Raw genomic sequence first — 25,070 nt, forward strand, 5'->3', positions numbered from 1 at the left:
TCGTCCGATTGTTTGCAGTTGTTTGAAGAGTACAGTGTGCAGCTGTTTATCGGTATGAAGTGTGTAAAAACATTTTATACATTTTTAGCTCGGCTATTCGAAGAATAGGTGGGCTATACTACTCGCCCCAGCGTCGGCGTCTGGTTAAAGTTTTAGGGCAAGTTGGGATTTTCACTTATAAGGCAATACCCTACATTCAATTGACTTAATACTTCACACAGTTGTTCAGGGCCATCACATCATGAGGTTAGATAACTCCATATTGTTCTTTACACAGATTATGGCCCCTGATTGACTATGAAACTTAGGTTAAAGTTTTAGGGCAAGTTGGAATATTTATTGATAACTTTTATATCCTTTGTTCAATTGACTTAATACTTCACACAGTTGTTCAGGACCTTCCACACAATTGTTCAGGACCATCACCCAATGAAGTTACATAACTCCATATCCTTAATACAAGTTATGGCCCCTGATTGACTTAGGTTAAAGTTTTAGGCAAGTAAAGTTAAGGGCAAGTTGGGATTTTAATAAAAAAAACTTCAATTTCATTCATTAGGTTTGACATAGAGACCAAACTTGGTATTATTACATCGTTATTGTATTCTAAGTCAAAGCGGCGTAGTCGAGCGCGCTGTCTTACGACGGCTCTTGTTAAACTTTATAGAAGGCACATAACTATAAAATTTTATGATTATACTTTACATAAATGAGTCTCTTCTTTGTATATATAATGTTAATCGGGCTGTATATAACTGTATTTTAATAAAAATGCAGTTTTCTGACGTCAGTGGTCTTTAAAAATAAAATTTGGCTGCTCCAGACTTGTCTAAAAATATTTTATGGACCGATGACTTCAAAAAACGTCACAACTTTGCCTTGTTCAATAAAACACATCAAAACAGCTTTAAATATATTGAATGGTGATACAAAATGTTTTGTAAAATATAAGAACAAAAGAACCATTTTTCTACCCATATACAGAGAAATGGTATTTTTATTTAAATTTTAATTTTACTTGTGTTAAACTGTTAACTATTTGAGAGTTCTGCATCTGTAAGTGCTACAACTATCTTCATTCCCTGGTTTATAGGTTAAAACTTCCTTAATGCTTTGAAATCAGTAATTGATTATTGTGTTATTTTGCTTTGTAGTGTAGCAGTGAGTGATGTTGGATACTTGCAGTTTCTAGAATACCTGAGGTTTCTCACTATAGAAGAATGAGGTTTATAAGATGACTGAATGAATCAATACCCTGAATGATTCCTAACACCACTCCTGAGGACCTCTGTAACAGGTGAGTGATATACATATGTTATACCTGTATGACTGTGAGTTTGAGACAGGCAAGGTGCAAATTCAGTTTCAGTTGTAACACTTAGAGGTTGTATACAGTAGAAACTATATAGAACTGAACTTGAATAATGCAGGTAAAGACCATAGTTTTACAAGCATACAATGCCAGTGTTTGAAGCTGATTTTGGCAAGCTTACAATGCCAGTCTTTGAAGCTGATTTCGGCAAGTGTACAATGCCAGTGTTTGAAGCTGATTTTGGCAAGCTTACAATGCCAGTCTTTGAAGCTGATTTCGGCAAGCGTACAATGCCAGTCTTTGAAGCCGTTTTGGCAAATATTGGCCTGTGTTTCTTTATTTTATGATAGTTCATGATTATGCTGACACTTGTGATCAGACAGAATGAGAAATAAGTTATTGGTGTGGGGATTTCTAGGACCTCAGTTTGATAGACAACAAGGCTGGTTGTGCTGCTTATTATCAGTCAGCCAATCAATAGCTTCTCCTCATGAGAAGGGAACCAAACAAAAATCAATTCTCCCTGTATTAAGAATGGTAGAAGAGCAATATTGTTTCTTCTACAGATCAGGTTTGGGTAATCCAGTATAGATCTCTTGAAGTATCTTGTGTAGGGAATAAAGGGATAGAAGTGTCCAGTTACATCCGACTGTATGGACTGTTATAGTAAGTTTCCTTTTATCTTCACCAGTAGTCATGATTTCTGATATTTTTATGTTTCATTATAATTACTAGCTCAAATATTAGAAAACTAACATTTGTTTTGAGAGCCACTCTTCAGTCCTACGCTTATGTACCAGATTTCCATTTCCCTCCAAAATTTCCTATGCATTGGCCAGTGATGGGCATTTAATTATAATTAATTGCTTGTCATGGGCTGCTGATAGTACTGTATCATCCTGGAATGTTTTATGATCCTATCAAGTTTCAAGATTACAGTCTTAGCTAGGGTTAGAAAATGAACATTGCTAGAAATGATGAAGACGGGGACTTTCAATTTGGTTTAAAAATAATTTTTTATCTCAACAAATTATAACAATTTTGTAACAAAGGTTGAAATAATTTTGATTGAATAAGTAATTTGTTGATATCACTTATGACTCATAATGAAAATATAAACATAATTATGTCCACTAATGCTGAAATAAGTGGGTTGTTTTCAAAGACCTTGAAGTGTCTGAAAATAAATGTCTAGGTGCGTAGTAATACTTCGTGCAATTTAACTGAATGAGAATTGTTCATTCAGTGTTCAATGAATTTCAGAAAACTGCATTTTGAATTGTCAAGACGAAATGATCAATGGAGACTTTAATAAATCCATTACACATGAACTTAATAAATAAATAATTAAAACATTTCCGTATCATTATTATTTTTCATTCAATTAATTCAAAAACGTGTCGTATTGGCAATATAATATTGTATATTTCTTAACAAAAATGATTGTTTGTCCTCAGCATGCTTTATTGTCACCTTGTTTATGACACCTTTGAAGAGAACTTGAATCATGAGAGGGGTTTTAAGGTATGTGACTCTTGAATAACATCAAACAATTCATTGATAATGGCTTCACAAACTTATGATTCATTGTTCCAGCCAGAATTTGTAAAGGGCAGGGTGCTAGGTCCGAAAGGGCACTTCTCATGCGCGTTGAAATATCCTTTTGGACACTTGCATCAGTCAATGTTCAATTCGTAATGAGTATGTGTTGTAACTTCTTTCAATACTAATAGTTTGTTATGAATACCTAAACTTGTATCTATAATTTAGTGTAAAAATGATGTTAAATTGTTATTTTATACTTTCTGAAAATTGATTTTGTGATGCAAAAGGGCCAGCAGGGCGTAGTAAAAGACAGTAGGTTGCTGAAAAACCGGGCAGGAAGCTGTATAAGATGGCTTCGATTATGTGGACATACAATGTATATAAATTATTATTTGTATATTGCAGTATACAAATTTCCTAATAATTAAAACATAAGACCTTTCCATACTCTGTTATTACAATCATGGAAAACGCAACAATAGGGTCATGATGGCCCTAAAACGCTCACCTAAGCAAGGGGCCACAAATCTGTGATAAAGCATTAATAAAAATGTTACAATTTAGACATATCTATACTGATGACAATGCCTTGTTTGATATTTGTAAAGGGTCATGCAATGAAGCTACCTGTAAAGTTTCATTGAATTTGGCCTGTTAGTTTCAGAGATTTTTTAAAAGCAAAACAGTAAGACGGTCATTTTGTTGTTGTTGTTGTTGATAAATCTCATTGCCTTGTTGTATTTTTGTAGAGGGTCATGCAATGAAGCTTTCTGTAAAGTTTCATTGAATTTGGCCTGGTAGTTTCAGAGGAGATGTTTTTAGCTCACCTGAGCTCAATGTGAGCTATTGTGATCATCCTGTGTCCGTCCTCCGTCGTAGTCGTCCGTCATCAACAATTTGACAGTTAACACTCTAGAAGTCACAATTTGGTCACCAGGTCAAATTAAAGGAAAAGCTTGTTAACACTATAGAGGTCACATTTATGACTGTATCTTCAGGACACTTAGTCAGAATGTTAATATAAATAATCTTTAGGTCAAGATCGAATCTTGGTCATGTGCAGTCAAAAACTAGGTCACCAGGTCAAATTAAAGGAAAAGCTTGTTAACACTCTAGAGGTCACATTTATGACTGTATCTTCATGAAAGTTGGTCAGAATGTTTATATTAATAATCTCTAAGTCAAGTTTGAATCTGGGTCATGTATGGTCAAAAACTAGGTCATTAGATCAAATCATAGGAAAAGCATGTTAACACTCTAGAGGCCACATTTATGACCATATTTTCATGGAACTTGATCAGAATGTTATTCTTGATGATCTTTATTGGATCAGGTAAGCGATACAGGGCCTTTAGGGCCCTCTTGTTTAAAGCAAAACACGAAGTTGGCATGATTGTTGTTATTGTTGTTGTTGATCAATCTTGACCCCTTGTTGTATTTTTGTTGAAGGTTACCTACGGAAGCTTCCTGTAAAATTCATTGAATTTGACTGTTAGTTTAAGAGGAGACGTTATTTTAAAAGCAAATCAGGAAGTCGGCCATTTTGTTTTTGTTGTTGTTGATCAATCTTGACCTCTTGTTGAATTTTTGTTGAGGGTTGCCAAAGGACGCTTCCTGTAAAGTTACATTGAATTTGGCCTGCTAGTTTCAGTGGAGATGTTTTTTAAGCAATTGTTGACAGACGGACGGACGGATGACAGACTTCGTGCTCAGGTGAGCTAAAAATACAAAAATATCCATATTGCCTTATTATTTCATTCATTTTTCTTTCCATTTTATATAATATTAAAAATTGACAAAGCATAAAACTCTTATAAGTGATTTACTAGCTGATAAGCCATTGATAAGCCATTGCTGAGTCTCAGTCGCTCTCTGGTACATATGCGTAGGACTGTCTTGTACTTCGTATCAAATTGGTTAAGGTAATACATGCAAGCTCGTGTCATGCTCATAGCTAACTTGGGGTTGGATATTGTAATGGACAAACCAATTGGATACTGATACCAAGGAAGTGTTGCAGCATTTTTGTTGATACCATTTCCCACATATTATGCTCTTTAGTACATCTTTGTCTATTTTATCTTGATATATATTGTCTTAAATGACAGGAAAACAAATCTTAAAAATAATTGCTACAATGCGAAAGCGAAACTGTACTTAGTGCACTGATGGTGTGAGTATAAATTGTCACTCATGAATTTCGACCCTTGCCGTAAGATATTCTGCTTATTTTCTGCTGTATTTTAGCTGAAACTTGATCAGAATTGTTAATTTATTTTTATGGAAATATCTATATCAGAACCGGTTCTTTTCGAAATGATATATACCAATACCTTTTGAAGTAACAATTTGGTATGGTACTGATACTGGGTAACTGTTTCCATCCCCATAGCTAACCACATATGTTTTTATAAAAGTTTTCCTCATTTTACGCATATTTATGAGGGGCTTTCAGTATATAATGCTTAGCTGCCAGTCACATTTCCACAGTGGTGTGTTTACATGAATTCTGCTTACCAACTGAACGAGTGTCCTATCTTCCATAAGTCCTGAACATTCCATGTACCTATGTCAATAATTAATGGATTTCTGGAGCTTTGAATTGGGTAGGCTTGGGTATACTGGCCTAAAATACAGTGTCTGAGTGTCAATAATCATTTATTTGGAATATGTTGTATGATTAATAAATAATTACATACATGTCTGTTCACAAAATTAATCTAATCTGCCATGTTATCTTGACAAGTCAAATTTATACAAGATTACATTATAGCTCTAATTAACAGATGCAGTTGTTTTCGGAAATATATTTTGTGAAATAACTCCAGGTTGTAACCCTGACATTGATTGCTAAAGCTACTTTGAAACATGTGGTGTCTGTCTCTGCTGTTGGAGTTCCATCTGGCTGGCTTTAGTAGCAATTTGCATGTTATAAAACTGATAGTTTTAATGGTCAAAATGTAATCAGTTATGAGGGAACAAACATGTCGACCTTTGCCTAGTACTTTTTCTATTCTCTTAAAAGGGCTTAATAGACCACCTCTAGTACTAAGAATAAAGGATTGGTTGAGGTGAATATGTTTTGATGTACCTAAACATTGATAAACGTTCCGAAATTATAAACAAAATTATTTGTTCAACTTTTTTGCCTTTTATCCACTTTAAATGCTTGGTTAAAGTTGTGCATCCAAGACAAATAATAACCTTGCATTTGATATTAACTTCGTAAGATTAAGAAAATACTACTCTTCATTGATATTGCCCTTTTTTGGCAATGTGCAAACCCCAAAAGTGGCAGGAATAGTTAAATGTGATGTCTGTGGATTGTTCTGGAAAGTTGTATTTTACCAGTAGATGACCCTGATAGTTTTTGGTGTTAGTAGGTTTAAGGTCAACATTACATTTATTTTTGTTAACTCCAGAATCTCTTTATCTAGTACTATGAAACTTTACAGAGAGGTTGTACTTGACAAAAAGATAACCCAACATTTCTGCCAAGTACATTCAAATGTTGTATAAGACTTAGATGCCCTAATAGATGCGCAAGGGGTCTTTCCGCTTTCTGGTTTCCGATTCTGGGACTTGAACAATACTAACCTTATTTCATAAATTAAAAAGATGAAACTTTGTTTAATGAAAAGCATTTCATCAGTGCCATTTCTTTACAGAGCATTTGCTCAGGCTGCTGATGTCATCCATATAGACCAATGACCCATCATCTTATTCACGCTTTAACCACCTACATAGATGAGTATACAGTTATGCTGTAGCAGACACTTTCGACTCCTACTATCATCTAGTAAGTTGATGGGTAATTTCGACTAGCAGTATCAGTTTTTGATATTTATGACTCCATAAATTGACCTTTTTTTTAAAAAGTTAAAGGAATAGAGAGAAAACAGTTCTTATTTAGTGCACAGACTTTCAAAAAAGACACACGCTCTGTGCGTCTAAAAGGACATTTACGTTATGTGACTTTTCAGTTGGCAATATTCTAGCAACTGTGTACTTTTGATACTGTTTAATATTGTACTGACCCAAGACATTTTACATCAGACATTAACAAGTTTTTCAGTTGACAATTTATTTTAGCAACTTTGTACTTTTGATGGTGTTTAATATTTACAAGTTTTTTAGTTGACAATTTTTTTAAGCAACTTTGTACTTTTGATGGTGTTTGTTATGACCCAATACATTTGACATAATCACAAAGGTTTACTTTTGTAAATTTCATAAGTGAGGTATCTGTTACACTACTGTTGGCAAATAAACTAAGAAAAGCGAACTCATAAATCAGCTAATAAGCATGATTAGAATAAATTTTTGGAATGAAGAGACAGTCGATTTTGACCATCCTAAAAGTGATTTCGAAAAGTAAGTTTTTAGCTGAAAATTTTCAACAAAATTTAAGGGTTATAGAATGGCGAAAAACAGGCGTGTGGGCAGCGGCCGGCGGGCTTTAACAATTCTGCATTTAAGTTTTTATTACATGATAAAGTCAATAGTTTTTATCCAATTATTATAAAACTTTGTCAGAATACTTGTCTACATGATGTCTTAAACATTTGTGAATATGGGTCACCTCAGGACACTAGCCGAAATCATAGGTGGTTTTAATTCTATGGTATTAAGTCAATAGTTTATATCCAATTGTTATGAAACTTTGTCAGAAAACTTGTCTTCATGTTGGCTTGAACATTAGTGAATTTGGGTCACCCAAGGTCACTTGGTCAAACCTTAGGAAATATTTTTTACTTGTCAAAAATTTGAAAGTTTTTATCAAACCTTCATAAAACTTGTTCCGATAATTTGTCTTCATTGTATCTTAGGCTGTTGTGAATATGAATCATCTTGGATAAAAAAATAAGTCATTAATTAAAATGTTTGGAAATAGTTTTCCCTGTTCTTGATTTAAATTTTACTTTACTTTAATTTTTTTTATATTTTTATTGCATGAAATCTTAGATGTTAGAGCGTATGGGTTCAAAAACTAGGTGTTGAATTGAGACTTATCTTTTAGGAAAAGTTGATGTTTTTATATTTTCTTCATTTTTCCTCACACAAATGGAATAGTTTCTGTCTATCTTCATGAAATTCGATCAGGTTATTTGTATGAACATATCTCTGATAAGTATAAATATGGGTCTTCTTTACAATGGGACAAAACTTAATAAATTTAACTGGCTTTATTTAGACATTTATATTTTTAATGCATCTGTATCATTGTCCATAATACCAGAACTGTTGTCATCATTATTTACCATACCAGCATGAATTAGTCAAACTTATATGGATTGGATTTGCTTTGCTCTTATTTTTATTGTAAGGTTTTCAGTATTTCAAGGATATTGTCTGAAGGGAATTTATCCAACTGCAATTATGTGATGAAATCACGGAGCCTTGTGTTTAAATATAGCCCTGGTATTTCTACAAATTTGATTATGTTATTATCTGTACAAATTCAGTTATTGACATTGAAATCAAGCTATTTAGTTTCCTCACACAACATGGAAATTGGTTTCATTTTTTTAAGCCCACAGAGACTAATATTCTGTGGTCTGCCATGTTATACAGTAGGCCTTTCAAGAGAAATTTTTGGAGATATATTTTGTTTCAGATTTACATCTATATTGTATTTGTAATGATAATGAGGCTCTGATTATAACAACCCTCAAATACATTGTGATTTTGTCATATATACTGTATATATACTGTAATCTTGGTGCTGAAGTGTCCACACAACTGCTGGTACTTGGTGTGTGGATAAATATTTTATGCTAATTAATGTTTTATTGTGCTCCATTCAAAGTAGATGGGGCTTATAGGTCTACAAATGCCGGTAGGTTGGTCAGATGGTCTTTTGGTCATTCGACCATGTCATGTCCACACCATGACTCAAGGACATTTGAGTTGTCTTTGACCAGTACACTTTTGTTTGGAGGTGGGTTGGTCAAAGGTAAAGGTCAAAAGTCGTAAGAAGAAAATTCCGTACAATAACTAGACAACAGTTTAACACTTGACTATTAACCTTCAGTGGTATTTTGACTTTGACCAGTGAATGACCCCTATTACTTTTGGATTCATTAGGCCAACAATCTTATGAAAACTTTGTGGGCACACTCGCAAGACAATGAATCATTGTCTTGCGAGTGTGCCCACAAAGTTTTCATTTGATTTGACTTATGATCATGAAATTTAGCTGTATGTTGCCAATATCAATACATGATTGTTTTTGGTAAATAGGTCAAAGGTCATGGTCAAACAGCCACCATTTTGTCTGGAAAAGTTTAGACTTAATAGCATTAAAGACATTAGAATATGACCTTCATTTTCATGCAGCCAATGAAATTGCAGATAGGCAATCATTATAAAAGTACTTAAGGCATAATCATTAAGAATTTCAACTTTCAAGTGTGTCTGCCTACTGCCATCTGATACACAGACCATGCATTAGATTTGCATAAATTATGTGCTGCCAATAAGGTTTTATTTTACATCAGTTAGATGACCTGAAGTAATATCTTAAATTCTTAATGATTAAGAAGGTGTTGTTCTCCATGCTCACATTCTTAATCATTAAAATTTTACTTCATTTCATATTTAACTTAAAAATTCTCACCAGCAATACATTAATTGATTCAACCATGCACATGTTTCTGACAATGCAGTTTTTCAAACATAGTTTGCTTTACAATTGATAAAGGGGCTTCACATGTCAGTTGCTTTAAAGGGCATTTCTTTTAAATGCTTTCTCTTATTTCTGTATTTCATAAATATTCTATAGTCTTACTTCATACAGTAAACCTAATATAATATGTTAATTGCATCTTATGGATTTTAACAATTCCCTGAGATTTGTTAAGGGTAAATATGAAGATTTATCATGGCATCATAAGTCTGTTGTCTGCAAACTTGAAATGTCATATATTTTACTCCCTGTGTTTGCTGTGCCGGCCTTTTGGTGCAGTTCCTGCCAAATATTCCTTCAATGTACATATTTTTCTTAAAATAAGAAGATTAATAGGAATATTGCAGTAGCAGGTTTTTTGTCTAATGAGGTCAGGAGGCTGTGTTTTTGAGATACTTTGGGATGTAGCATAATCATGGTAGGGACATTGCCTGTCATGTTAATGTGAATATTTAGAACATGTGTGATTTTGACAGCTGGCTTCTTCACTGTCATACAATGAATACCCACATGTGGATCACTGATTTATGGAATTATGATTGCAGAACTGGTACAATTGAGCACAATTCATAAATACTAGTAGACAGTCGACAGTCACGATTTTCCTATCACGATCACAGGTGATCACGATATTCCCATCATTGTGGAAGTGACATAATTATCAATGAAGTTTCTGTTGGTACCAACACTTTCTAACAGATATTTTTTTAAATTAAAAACCAAAAGTTGCCGTATTGGTCGTATGGCGATCGTATGAAACCGTATTGGTCATATGGCGATCGTATAAAAACGTGTGTACACTCGTGTGAATCGTACGGTGATTGTGTGACATTCGAGTGTTAATCCAGGTGTTGGATGTAGGACTTGGGAACGGTTTCACACGATTCCATACGATTTATATATGATATTGACACGGTTGAGCTCACTCGTGGAGTGGACTTCATGTGCGGTTGTATATGCGGTCTCGTACGGTCTCTCACGGTCTTGTACGATAGCTAATACGATCATACACGGACATGGCACCCGTGCCAGTTTTTTAAAAGTTTTAAAAATCATACACGGCTTTCACGGATACACTCGAATGGCCCAAGTGTAACTCGGATAAGGCCACGGTTGGTTCGGTTGTATGTACGGTTTACACGGGTGGCCAACCATATTACAGAGAGCCAACCTTTTATAGAAAGTGCATTTGGTTGTATGTTTTACTCTCCCTTACCCCTGTTAAAAAATCATATTACTTATTTTAGCTCTACCGGCTAAGCATTGGGAGAGTTTTTGCGATGGTGTAGTGTATGTTGTTTGTGGGCCAGTCTGAACGCAATTGGTTGTAAATGTTTGTTCAAATTATGCCCGTAGGCCCAGACCTTTTGACTTTCTTTCATTTGAAAATTGGACCATGTGTACAGCTTCGAATATTTTTTCATAATTTCCTCTGATGACCTTGATAGACGGTGTCCATCTGCTACCAAGTACGACTTCTGAAAATATGCATACGGTATAAATTCAGGTATTTTAGCAGGTACCGTTGGTACAAATAGAAAATAAATTGTACCATACTGACAGAAAGGCTATCACACGATTGCGAGCAGCTACCTTAATTACCATTACGGTTAATTAACTTGGCAATGTAAAGTATAGCGTTGACTCTTTGTGATGGAGGGAAGGGAAAATTATAGATATGAACACTGGCTGTTATGCTTATATCCCGTTGTATAGTGAAAATTAGTTTTAAAAGATAACGTCTGCGGTAAGGAAAATTTGCAGCGATGTTCAAAATCTGCTTAGAAATGTGGTAGGTAGTGTATTGTTTTTGCAAACCAGGTAGATGCGCTCATGGAGTCATGTGTGAGTCGATTATGGCCCTTGAAATTTGTAGTCTTATCAAAGTATACTCTAAGGGAGACAATTGTTACAGATAGTTGTGTATTATTGTAATGTTTGTTGTCTGTCTTTGCCCTTTAAAACCTGGTTCTCTTTGAATGTGTGCTGTTACTATTAAGTACATGCTATTGATATGAACTACTGTCACTGGCATATATTAAAATAGTTCATCCAACTAACCTCCTTAGTACATTTCTCACTGTCCTCACATGTTGAACATGCAACATTTTTAGGTATTCAAAACACTAAATATTGAAATGAACTACAAGTATGTTGCCTATTACCCATATATACATGCTCTGGATTGAACATGACCACAAGAGCCATGCCAGTAGAGTATAATTATGCCCTCATGGGCTTCTTGTTACAGTATTGTTATATGACACATTCAACATTTTACGAATTAACTGTTATGTTCTGCTCATGAGAGCAGTTTTAAAGAGTTTCATTATTATCTTTATTAATTTCTGTAACCTGTAAAAACTGTAGATGAGCCCTATTGATATTAGGGGTCATCAGATCATAGGTCAAGGTCACAGTGACCTTGAATGCTAAAAGGTTGTCCGAGTGATAACTTGGCAATGCCTGCACCCATGGCCCTTGAACCTGAATTGGAGGTTTGGCCTGACCAGTAGAAGACCCCTATTGATTTTGGGGGGTCAAAGGTCAAGGCCACAGTGACCTTGAATGCAAACTTGACAATTCCTGAACCTATGGTAATCAATTCTGACATGAAGGTTGGGCCCTATTGATTTTAGGAGTCATTTGTTTAAAGGTCAAGGTAACAATGACATTGAATGCGAAAGGTTGTCTTAGTGATAACTCGTCAATGCTTGCACCCATGACCCTCAAACTTGACTTGGAGGTTGGGCCTGACCAGTGGATGACCACTATTGATTTTAGGGGTCATTTGGTCAAAAGTCAAGGTAACAATGACATTGAATACAAAAGGTTGTCCTAGTGATAACTCGTCAATGCTTGCACCCATGGCCCTCAAACTTTGGGGAGGGGGGGGGGGGGGTAATGTTAGACAAACATTTGTTTTAATATCCATATTGTAGGCATTGGAATAGCTGCTTCCAGTATTTTAATTTAATTTTCCCTCAGGTGGAGGTCGATGCTTAGTCCCAACCAATATTCCTTCTATTTTCATATAAAATATATTTATGCTGGATCGAAACTCAAATAAGTCAAGGTGTCAAGCACTATTGCCGAGCCCGAAAGCACAAATCATGAGCAAAACCTAATGATTACCTCGAGGTAATAATTTTACACATTTTCCCGAAAACATGTTCATAAATAAACAAACATTTGGCAGGTGTTAAAATTTTTGTGCAAATTGCAATGAATTTGCTATTAACTCTTGTACTAATTCATTGATTTATTCATTTATTGGTTTTTCTTTTACATTTTTACATGTAGTATACGGCAGCTTTTGAACATATGAGCGATTTCTATAAAGCAATACATAATCAGTGCCGAAGTCTTGAAACTGACGACTTCAAACTTTGAAAATACATTGAAACACATTTCATGACAGTCTACTTAAATGAGTCTTAAACATCGGATCACTCGAGGATTTAGCTTGATCCTCAGCGTCCTCGAGCGATCGCAGTTTTACTGTAGTTAATACATGTCAGTAATATATAAATAAAACCTTCTTTCTTTAAATACAATGAAAAGTTTGAATACCTATACATTCCTTTGATTGAGAGTCACTAGCACCTGATTCTGATAATTGATAATTTGATAAAAAGTAACCACTGTTCATAAACATTGATAGCTGCAGATTTTTTTCAGTTTGATAACATTTTATTTGTGGAGCAATTCTTAAGATTTTCATATGAAAAAAAGGTTATTAAAATTTATATTTTGAAAATCAAATCCGTTTTTCAAATTTTGGGCGTATAAAAAGAAAGACCAACACAATTTATGCAGTTCTTCTATTGATATGTTTGCTTTGATATCCTGATTTCAACTTCTTAACACATACATTTTAAGAAACCTTTTTAATATTGTTAAAACAAAATTAATAGATCTTTCCAATATTTATTTGAAAATCTACAGAAACAAGCTCAGTAGGCATAAGTTTAAACATAAACCCCATTTAATGGCACAGGGTAAATGCCAAGTAAAGCATTATCAACCGAAAAAATGATTAAAATTTTGACATTGTGGGGGATTGTCTCCGTGACTGGAGTGATCGATCAACAACTCATCTTCATTAATGACATTGTCAAAGACATTAAGGCAAACATTTGCCTACAGGTATTCTCAGATGACACCAGTCTACATAATCATCAGAGATCCCTTAACTTCTGCAGCCGTCCTCAATCATGATCTGTCTCAATTATCATCATGGTTGAAGAAATGGCTTGTAACTTTTAATCCATCTAAGACTGAATCTGTTTTATTTCTTGTAAACATCGGAAAGAAAATCACCCCTCCCTTTAGCTCAACAATGTTCCCATATCAGTCAGCACCATTCAACATCTTTGGGTAATCTTCTCTTCAGATGGCAAATGGCAATCTCACATATCTTCAAACATCAACAAAGCAAGGCATAGAATTGGTATTCTTAGGACTCTGAAATTTGTTATTTCTGGTGCAGCCTTAGATAAAATGTATATGTCACTTTCATCAGACCTCTACTCCAGAATGTCAATGTTGTCTGGGATAATTATAGTAATGAACTAAAAAATTACATCAAAGCTGTCCAACATGAGGCACCTTCCAAACTTTGTAGTATTGACTGACTTATTTCTGACCTAAACAAAGGATGTATACACAAACATTGCCTTATTCTGCTTTAAAGATGAAATAGGGTCTTTCTCGAAGTATCTTGCTAAAATGAATATCCTATCCAAGTAAATATTTATTTAAGTCTAATCACTATCAGAATCTAAATTGTGAAAGAAAAATTCTCTCAATAAATGAAACAAAAATATTGTTTGTCTATGAACAGATTTTTGTTTCAGGTTATGGTGGAATGTAGCCCATAAAGAGTTGAGGGTGGAATTTTAATATGGCCGAGGCAAAAGCCACATCTCCAAGTCCAGGTATTGACACTAACAAAGTCATTTGTAAAAATAACATCATGATCACTAAATGTTTTTAAAATGTGACTGATCTGAACTTTTGGCATGGTTAGAATTGACAAAAATAGTCATCCAATAATTACTATTCATGAATCTAACTGGCTTAATTTGCACACAAACACATGTACAATTGGTATGTAGCACTGGTTTCACCAGCCATCTAAAGCTAGAGGTTCTGTATCTGGTATGTAGCATCAGCTTCCAAAACCTTCTAAAGCCAAAGTTACTGCATTTGGTATGTGACATCAGCTTCCTCATCCTTCTAAAGCTAGGGGTACTGTATTTGGATTTAGCCTCAGCTTCCCCATCCTTCTAAAGCTAGAGGTACTGTATTTGGATGTAGCATCAGCTTCACGTCCTTCTAAAGCTAGAGATACTGTATTTGGATGTAGCATCAACTTCCCCATCCTTCTTAAGCTAAAGGTACTGTATTTGGATGTAGCATCAGCTTCCACATCCTTCTAAAGCTAGAGATACTGTATTTGGATGTAGCATCAACTTCCCCAGTCTTCTAAAGCTAGAGATACTGTATTTGGATGTAACATCAGCTTCCTTAGCCTTCTAAAGCTTTAGATACTGTATTTGGATGTAGCATCAGCTTCCATAGCCTTCTAAAGCTAGAGATACTGTATTTGGATGTAGCATCAGCTTCTTTAGCCTTCTAAAGTTAGAGATACTGTATTTGGATGTAGCATCAGCGTCCCCATCCTTCTAAACCTAGAGATACTGTATTTGAATGTAGCATCAGCTTCCTTAGCCTTCTAAAGCTAGAGATACTGTATTTGGATGTAGAATCAGCTTCCATAGCCTTCTAAAGCTAGAGATACTGTATTTAGATGTAGCATCAGCTTCCTTAGCCTTCTAAAGCTAGAGATACTGTATTTGGATGTAGCATCAGCTTCCATAGCCTTCTAAAGCTAGAGATACTGTATTTAGATGTAGCATCAGCTTCCTTAGCCTTCTAAAGCTAGAGATACTGTATTTAGATGTAGCATCAGCTTCCTTAGCCTTCTAAAGCTAGAGATACTGTATTTGGATGTAGCATCAGCGTCCCCATCCTTCTAAAGCTAGAGAAACTGTATTTAGATGTAGCATCAGCTTCCTTAGCCTTCTAAAGCTAGAGATACTGTATTTGGATGTAGCATCAGCTTCCCCAGCCTTCTAAAGCTAGAGGTACTGTATTTGGTATGTGACATCAGCTGTCGTAGCCTTCTAAAGCTAGAGGTACTGTATTTGGTATGTAGTATCAGCTTCTCAAGCCTTCTAAAGCCCCAGGTACTGTGTTTGGATATAGCATCAGCTTCCTTAGCCTTCTACAGCTAGAGGTACTGTATTTGGTATGTGACATCAGCTTCCTTAGCCTTCTAAAGCTAGGGGTTGTGTATTTGGTATGTAGTATCAGCTTCCCCAGCCTTCTAAAGCTAGAGGTACTGTATTTGGTATGTGACATCAGCTTCCCCATCCTTTTAAAGCTGGAGGTACTGCATTTGGTATATGACATCAGCTCCCCCAACCTTCTAATGCTAGAGGTTATTTCGTATGTAGCATCAACTTCCATAGCCTTCTAAAGCTGGAGGTAGTGTATTTGGTATGTAGCATCAGCTTCCATAGCCTTCTAAAGCTAGAGGTAGTGTATTTGGTATGTAGCATCAGCTTCCATAGCCTTCCAAAGCTAGAGGTAGTGTATTTGGTATGTAGCATCAACTTCTATAGCCTTCTAAAGCTAGGGGTTGTGTATTTGGTATGTAGTATCAGCTTCCCCAGCCTTCTAAAGCTAGAGGTACTGTATTTGGTATGTGACATCAGCTTCCCCATCCTTTTAAAGCTGGAGGTACTGCATTTGGTATATGACATCAGCTCCCCCAACCTTCTAATGCTAGAGGTTATTTCGTATGTAGCATCAACTTCCATAGCCTTCTAAAGCTGGAGGTAGTGTATTTGGTATGTAGCATCAACTTCTATAGCCTTCTAAAGCTGGAGGTAGTGTATTTGGTATGTAGCATCAGCTTCCATAGCCTTCTAAAGCTAGAGGTAGTGTACGAGGGTTGATCCAGAATTACATGGATTTTTTTAATAATTCAAATATCATTTTACATAGAACATAGAAACTTCACATTCAATACATATAACATATTGCTGTGTAATTCATCCAATTTTCAGAGCAAAACATGGAATTTCCGCTGAATTACAGTCAAATTCCGATACATGGTTGAACCCGACCGGGGCAGTCCAATGACGTCATCGAGTTGCGCTCATAAAGTGTCATATTTTTTCGAAGTATTACCAACCAACAATGACACATGGCGCGTAATCCACTACATATATTATAAATAATATCAATAAATAGAAAAAAATGAATAATAATAATTAATTGATAAACAGTTATGACTTTTCAAAGTAATCCGGTTCATTAATTGTTCACCTTCCCGTGCAAATCTTTGCTGAAATGTTATTGAATAACCCATACTTTTTACTTTCTCGTCCTTACATAGCAATCGAGGGACCAATCTCGCACCAACTTTTCGCATGTCTAAATCGTCTCTTAAAACTCTTTGCACTTCCGTACCCTGCCCTGACGATGCTTGCTACAACATGAACTGTCAATCAGTGATCCCCTCTGATGACGTTCTTCACCGACATCAAAAACGCCGTGCCCCTCGTCTTCTTCTGTCCCTTTTCCTTTTCCTTCTATGGGATATCATCCTTCTCTTGAACGTTAATACCAGTTTAATACTAATGAAGGGCACATGTTGCTTCTTTTCCACTAGGCCATCATTATGATAATCTGTGTCCGTGTTTTCCCCATTTCCACGCAAAACTTCATCGTCTCGCGCTTCTACAAAGTCCGACGACACCATGTTGTATCCTAGACTGTGCTTGTAATCAAGTCAGAATATAAAGACTTTTTGACGGAAATGACATTATAAATTTGAACAGTATACTCGTATGAAGTCAGTGTAATATATGACTTAATTTGGCGGAATGTCTTAGATAAACATGGAAGAAAAGCATGTTGAAAGGGATACATAAAAAGTTTGTAAACGTACATTTTCGACGGTGCTCCGACAGTGTGTTCCTGTTATTTTAGACCCCGTAATTTTTCAATACTCATTAATTTTACAGACCTAAATTTCATACCGTCTATGCAGAATACTTTAAATAAGATACTCATAAATTTAAAAATGATTTGGACGAACAATATAGAAAATATGTAAGAAGTCCACGTAATCCTGGATCACCCCTTGTATTTGGTATGTAACATCAGCTTCCATAGCCTTTTAAAGCTAGAGGTACTGAATTTGGTATGTAGTACTTGTTTCCCCATCCTTCTTAAGCTAGAGGTACTGTATTTGGTATGTAGCACTGGTTTCCCCAGCCTTCTAAAGCTAGAGGTACTTTATTTGTTATTTTGCATCAGCTTCCTCAGACATCTAAAGCTAGAGGTACTCTATTTGGTATGTAGCACTGGTTTCCCCATCCTTCTAAAGCTAGAGGTACTGCATTTGGTATTTAGGACTGGTTTCCCCAATCTTCTACAGCTAGAGATACTGTATTTGGTATGTAGCACTTTTTTCCCAGCCTTCTAAAGCTAAAGGTGCTGTATTTGTTATTTAGCATCAGCCTCCCCAGCCTTCTAAAGCTAAAGATCCTGTATTTGCTATGTAGCATCAGCTGCCCCAGAATATAATTCAAATTATAGCCGTTTTTTATTTGACCTAGAAATTCTGGAAGTTTTTCATGTAAGAACACTGTCACATTGTTTAATATATCTGAACTATTTGATATATTGCCTTGAGACTTTATATTTTGGTAGATAACCATTACATCTACTTAAATAACCTAGCAGAAAAGTCAGGCGCGCTGTCTTTTTGACAGCTCTTGTTTAAGATGTCTAAGTGTCATGTTAGCTATACCTCTAAAAGTATTTGAGTCAGCTACTTGAAACTGGGTGCTCATGCTCACTATGAGAGTGTACACATATTATACGGGAAGTCTGTTGACCTCGGGTATTTACATTCACCTTGTGTGATGAAATTTAACTTTAATGCCTCTAGAAAGTGTTATGGTGTTATATTTTTGCCTTGATAATAGTGCTTTTCTCTTGAAAATAAAAACCAATAAATCATTCAAACATAACTATCATGTAGGGTAATGTTCAGTATCATGTGAAGGGTTTATGCCAGAAGTTACATGTCTGCATTAAACTTGATATATGTATATATATGCATATATTGGTTTTACGTTCCTTCAGCAATTTCAGAATGTGTTCAATATATTTTTATTTTGAATGAAAATAAAGCCTAACTTGCAATGATGGGCTTTAATTATCACTAAAAGCTAAGTAGCTTTAATTAGAAATGTCCTGATAACACTTGCTCGTTGAGTCAGCAGATGTAAGGTGAGGAGGGAAACTATCTAACCTAGCTGTATCGATCAACTATTTCAATCAGTTTCTTCATATATATTCAGTTTGCAGTGATCAAATGTTAAAGTGATTGCTATGTTGCTCATTGCTGGGTTGGATGTTTTGTGTTTGAAGCTGAGTCATTTTGAAATACATCATTAATGAGATTCAGTGACAGAGTGTTATAAATGTTTGTTACGCATGAAGCACTCTTATGTATGTTTTGTATTGTCAGCAATGTTTGTGTGATTCGCATATGAGGATTTGACACATTGGAAATACTATTGAATATGATCTGAACATTCAACTATTCTTAAATGTAAGTTGAATACACTATTGTTTCTTATAAAAATGGTTTTTGCACAATTATTTCAATTTATAAATTCTACAATATGTTGCTTAAAGCTGAACAAGCTATTGAAAGAGAAGTAAGAATTGCGGTATATGTTTTAATTTACTATGTTTTTGTCAATTTATTTGATTGTTTTAAAATTGTCAAATGAAAAGGCTAACCCTGCTGCTTTTCATTTGTACTCTGTACCCTTTGCAACATTTCATTGTAATTTCTGTACCCTTTGACATTCATTGTAATTTCTATTCCCTTTGATATTCATTGTAATTTCTGTTCCCTTTGACATTCATTGTAATTTCTGTACCCTTTGACATTCATTGTAATTTCTGTACCCTTTGACATTCATTGTAATTTCTATTCCCTTTGGCATTCATTGTAATTTCTATTCCCTTTGATATTCATTGTAATTTCTATTCCCTTTCACATTCATTGCAATGTCTATGCCCTTTGACATTCATTGCAATGTCTATGCCCTTTGACATTCATTGCAATTTCTGTGCCCTTGGACATTCATTGCAATTTCTGTGCACTTTGACATTCATTGCAATTTCTGTGCCCTTTGACATTCATTGCAATTTCTGTGCCCTTTGACATTCATTGCAATTTCTGTGCCCTTTGACATTCATTGCAATTTCTGTGCCCTTTGACATTCATTGCAATTTCTGTGCCTTTTGACATTCATTGCAATTTCTGTGCCTTTTGACATTCATTGCTATTAGGAACTGTAAATGTGCACAGTTGGTTTATACTTAATGGTAGGTTTCTGTTATCCAGGTCGCCTACCAGACCTCCTTATTGAGGATGACAGCTCATCTGGAGGCTCGTATGGGTTCAAGTCTCTGGAGCGGTCCAAGTCAGAGGCAGCTCTGCTGACAGGAAAGCGGCACGGCCAGACGAGCTCCGTCAGCTCCCAGGACAGCACGGAGAACGTCGACATCCACTCCATTTCTGAATGCTCCAGGGTTTACTTTGACCTCTCGAAGGAGGAAACATTTGAGGACCACACCGGCAAGAACTTATTTTTTGCCCCTACAAGGTCAAACTCAGGACGTTTTTTAGAGACTATACGACAGAATGAGGAGCTGAGGGTGAATGATTTGACCTTGAATTACCGGGATCATCGATCAATATCAGTTGGCAGCATGTCCAGTATGGACAGTATGGATGGACGTGTGTTCAAGGGTGAGCTGGAGTCTGACTCCCGTGGCAATGTGGATACTTTAACCTACCAGTCTAGCTTTGACACCCTGTCTACCACACTCAAAGATAAAATTGCTAAACTGTCTGCAACTGCAGTAGATTCAGAGTTGATAGAAATTTTCAATGAAATCAATATCTTAATTGAACAGGCTTGGGCAATGCCAGCCATTGGAAGAGATCTTGCTTACGGGTTAAGTGCAATTATTCATCAAGAGAAAGCTTTAGATTTTATATTGAAAACTAGTGCGACCGGGTCAAAGGCTCTATTGATTGCTAGTGTGAGGGTGTTAGAGCAGGTTTTAACCACAGAGAATCGTGAATATGTCGCAGCCAATGGACTTGACATGCTGGTATCAGTGTGTCTCAAGTACAAGGAAGATCGTGACCTCTCACAGATGACAACAGGCATCTTGGAGAGCATGTTCAAGACATCAGAAGACACGTGCCACCGCCTCATAGACCTGGGTGGGCTGGAGGTGATCTTATTCTGGTGTCGTGGCCAGGACCGCCTCACCCTCCGACACTGTGCCATCGCCCTTGCAAACCTTGCCATCTATGGGGGGACAGAAAACCACGCACAGATGATCAGACTCAAAGTCCCTGAGTGGTTGTTTCCATTAGCTTTCAATAGAGATGACATTGTTAGATACTATGCCTGCTTAGCAATATCAGTCCTTGTTCACCTAGCGAACACCTATGACAAAAAGATAGAGACGGAGGTGCTAAATTCTGGCACTCTGGAGTTGGTCCTGCCGTTCATCAGCAGCCACACGCCAGCAGAGTTTGCCCACATGGACCTGTGGCACCGGCATGGGCGCTCTCGGGACTGGCTGCGGCGGTTGGTCCCCGTCCTCACCAGCAAACGAACAGAACCACAGGCCCTTGCCTCTTTCCACTTTGCCATGGAGGCTGGCATCAAGGTGGAGCAGGGCAGGGAAAAGGTTAGGCAGGAAGAATTATTTGAATTATTTTTTTTGCTTAAAATGTTATATTTTTATACCCCTGGGGTAAGGCATATAGCAGTTGCTAAGTCTGTCCATTATAAACATCAGTTATCAAAATTACCTAAAATCGGTCTTGGGAGCTCCTGTGAGTCTGCAAGCATAAATGTTGTCAGAGTATGGCCAGTTGTTTGCTGCTTGCAACAAGAGAATATATGCATAGGTTTTATTATGTAAGAGACATTCACTCTAAAGGATAGAGCTGATTGAGTTATTTACATCTATTCAAATTACTTTCATATTAAACAAAGGGCTATCACTCTGACAGGGCCAATTTGGGGGCATTTGTCATGTGTCTGTGATGGCTCTTGTTAATAAAAAAATCATGTAATATTTAGAAATCTAGGTATAACTTAGAAGTAAATGTATATATATATATATATATTTAAGTTGACATGTTTCAGCCAAAGTTCAGAAATGAAATGATGATGTAATTTTGAGTTGTATTCCATGTTGCTGCAGGTGTTTACGGAAATAGGAGCAGTAGAGCCCCTGAAGAAGGTTGCCAGCACAAGCCCAAACCCAACCGCCTCTCGTCTCGCAGCCAGCGCTCTACAAATACTTGGGGAAAGCATTCCACACAAGCTCTCTCAGAATGTACCACTCTGGTCCAACGAGGATGTCATATTTTGGCTTACACAGGTCAGTGTACACATATTTAGGAGGGGCGCCCCAGAATACTTTAGACAGTCATTGTTGCATAACAGGTGAAGGCAGAACAGTTATGGAATTTGGTGATTCATACATAATATCTGAAAAAGTGGGCAAAATTTAAAGTACAAATCTCAAAAACTGACCAATTTGATCAAGGTTTTAATTTACACGACTACTTGAAACCAGACATTGCCAATGTAAGACATGACGTCAGTGGGATAAATGTCAATTATTATATTCCCAGATGGATATGAAACTTCATAGGAATGTTGGTTGGCATAGGCTGTTGTGCAACTGCCATTTTTCTCACATTTTTCCATTTTGTGAATGATTTCAGGGCCCTCAGAATTGTGAAAATAGGGACAAAATGAATAAAATTGGGAATTTATGTTAGTATAATTCATACAAGGACATAAAGCAAAGGCACTTTAAGATTCAGAATTTTAAGAGAATTAGGAAGGCATTTAAATATAACTACTAGTTGAGAAAAAATTATTGTGAATTTCGAGTCCTTTTTAGCTCCACTGGCCGAAGGCCATGGAGCTTATGTCGTCACAGATTGTCCGTCGTGAGTGCGTGCGTGCGTGCGTGCGTGCGTGCGTGCGTAAACTTTTACTTTAAACGACATCTCCTCTGAAACTGATAAGCGGATTTTGACAAAACTTCACAGGAATGTTCCTTTGGTGGTGCTTTACCAAAATTGCTCAAATGGTTCCGGTCCATTGCACAATATAGAGGTTTAAAAACCTTTAAACGACTTCTCCTCAGAAACCGATGATCGTATTGCAATGAAACTTGACAGAAATGTTACTTGGGTAGTCATTAACCAAAATTTGTTAAATGGTTCCAGTCCACTGCACACCATGGCTGCCAGAGCTAAAAAAATAAAAAAAACTTTATACGACTTGTCGTCGAAACCGATGACCTTTTTTCGATAAAACTTGACAGAAATGTTTGTTTGGTGCTCCTTTACTCAAATTGCCCAAATCATTTCGGTCCATTGCACAACATGGCAGCCAGAGCTATTAAAGTAAAAAAATTTTTTAAATAACTTCTCCTCAAAAATTGATGATTGTATTTCTATGAAACTTGACGAAAATGTTCGTTAGGTGGTCTTTGCTTGAACCTTTTGGCCAGTGGAGCACAGGCACTGATGTGCCTCTTGTTTGTGAAAAACATACACTTTTTGGGGATTGTGAATAGGGCTGAGTTTTGGCCCCATTTTCAGTAAAAAAGAAACACTGATCAACACTCTAGGTATATTTCTGTTTGGGTACTATGTCTGTGTGATTTCACTGAGCTTATTTTGTCTACAGAATGTGATCTTGTTTAGAAAGTCAGTCAGTTGAGTGATGACCCTGGGCAGGCCAGAGCCCAGAATTTGAAAATGGCAACATGACATTTCAAAATATGTGTTACTGCAAATGGACTATATTCTTCTGAACACTGAACTAAGTCAGAAAAATGATTTCAGAGCATGCAAAGTATGTAACTTATTTCTATAATGAAATATCTTACAGTAAGTTTGTCAATTTTGCAGAGCTATTTCCTATATCTTGATTGTTATTAACTTATTTTGAATAGATATTTTGTTGAAATCGCATATTTGATATGAAAACAAATATGTGACAAGATGAATAGAGTAACATGTTTGTGCCGTGGATGGTAAAGTTTCTCTGGCTGGTCTGAAGTATTCATCAAATGCAGAATTTATCAGGTTCCCCTTTAGCTTCCCCGATATATTCCTTTGCCTTGCCAAATAAACTTTCCCCATGCATGGCACTTCCTTATTATCCTCTATGTCATTTAATTTTTCTGAAATCTCATTGTTTTTATTCCATCCACCAAAAAAAATTGTTGCTCAATTTGTAAGAAAGTAAGCCTAATCCTGGTTTGTTTTGTAGTAAATAATTTAACAATATTTTGGGGCACCCCTCGTATATCTTTAAGTATTTCTGAATGGTGTTTTTTTTCCAACAAGTAAATTTATTTAGGACTAAAAACTTTGGTGTATGTTTGGTAATCCAGCTACACAATAGGAACCTTGTGTACTTTTATATTATATATCACATATCAGTAACAGAAAAATGCCAATATGAGACTGTTTACTGAGAAGTTACACTGGGAGGAATTTGAAGGATCTTGTGTGAATAATACTGAATGAGAAGTTTTTCATAGAGATGATATTGACTCCTGCACAAGTTTCATGGTTTGTCTTACATTTTGTTTGAAATTACCTCAGAAATAGTTGAAAGTATGTGGCATTGCCATGAAATTATTCGGAAGTAATTGTTCCATTTCAGATTGGGTTCAATGACTACATTCCACAGTTCAGCAAGTGTCTGGTGGACGGTGACCTTCTGTTGAAGATGTCTGACCTTGATCTGGCAGAGAGTATCTGCATTAACTCCTCCCTGATCAGGAAAAGGTACACACAGATGCAAAGTGGGACAGTCTCCGCTCCACAAATAACGCATTGGAGTTGATAACTGGGGGACAGTCTTCACTCCATATGTAATGCATTGGAGTTGATTACAGGGGGACAGTCTTCACTCCAGATATAATGCATTGGAGTTGATTACAGGGGGACAGTCTAAACTCCCTTTATAATGCATTGGAGTTGATTACAGGGGGACAGTCTTCACTCCACATATAATGCATTGGAGTTGATTACAGGGGGTCAGTCTCCACTCCACATATAATCCATGGAGTTGATTACAGGGGACAGTCTCCACTCCACATATAATGCATTGGAGTTGATAACAGGGGGTCAGTCTCCACTCCACATATAATCCATGGAGTTGATTACAGGGGGACAGTCTTCACTCCACATATAATCCATGGAGTTGAGTACAGGGGGACAGTCTCCACTCCACATATAATGCATTGGAGTTGATTACAGGGGGCAGTCTTCACTCCACATATAATGCATTG

At 36.3% G+C, this 25,070-nt stretch overlaps 1 protein-coding gene across 4 annotated transcripts in view; it reads left to right on the forward strand.

Moving 5' to 3' along the window:
* Positions 1-1,042: 1,042 nt before the first annotated feature.
* Positions 1,043-25,070, forward strand: part of LOC128231317 (NAD(+) hydrolase SARM1-like) — a 35,360-nt gene continuing 11,332 nt past the window's right edge. The window contains exons 1-6 of one of the 4 annotated variants that reach the window (XM_052943972.1): positions 1,864-1,978; positions 6,526-6,656; positions 14,405-14,485; positions 20,056-21,422; positions 21,945-22,124; positions 24,440-24,564. In XM_052943972.1, the coding sequence (XP_052799932.1) occupies positions 14,452-14,485; positions 20,056-21,422; positions 21,945-22,124; positions 24,440-24,564 (1,706 nt within the window). In that variant the 5' untranslated portion in view covers positions 1,864-1,978; positions 6,526-6,656; positions 14,405-14,451. Of the gene's footprint in view, positions 1,298-1,854; positions 1,979-6,525; positions 6,657-14,404; positions 14,486-20,055; positions 21,423-21,944; positions 22,125-24,439; positions 24,565-25,070 lie in introns of those variants that run through there. The other 3 variants (XM_052943971.1, XM_052943970.1, XM_052943973.1) reach the window with 3 other exon arrangements.

The sequence above is a fragment of the Mya arenaria genome, chromosome 4 (assembly GCF_026914265.1).
Source record: "Mya arenaria isolate MELC-2E11 chromosome 4, ASM2691426v1".
NCBI classification, from domain to species: Eukaryota; Metazoa; Mollusca; class Bivalvia; order Myida; family Myidae; genus Mya; species Mya arenaria.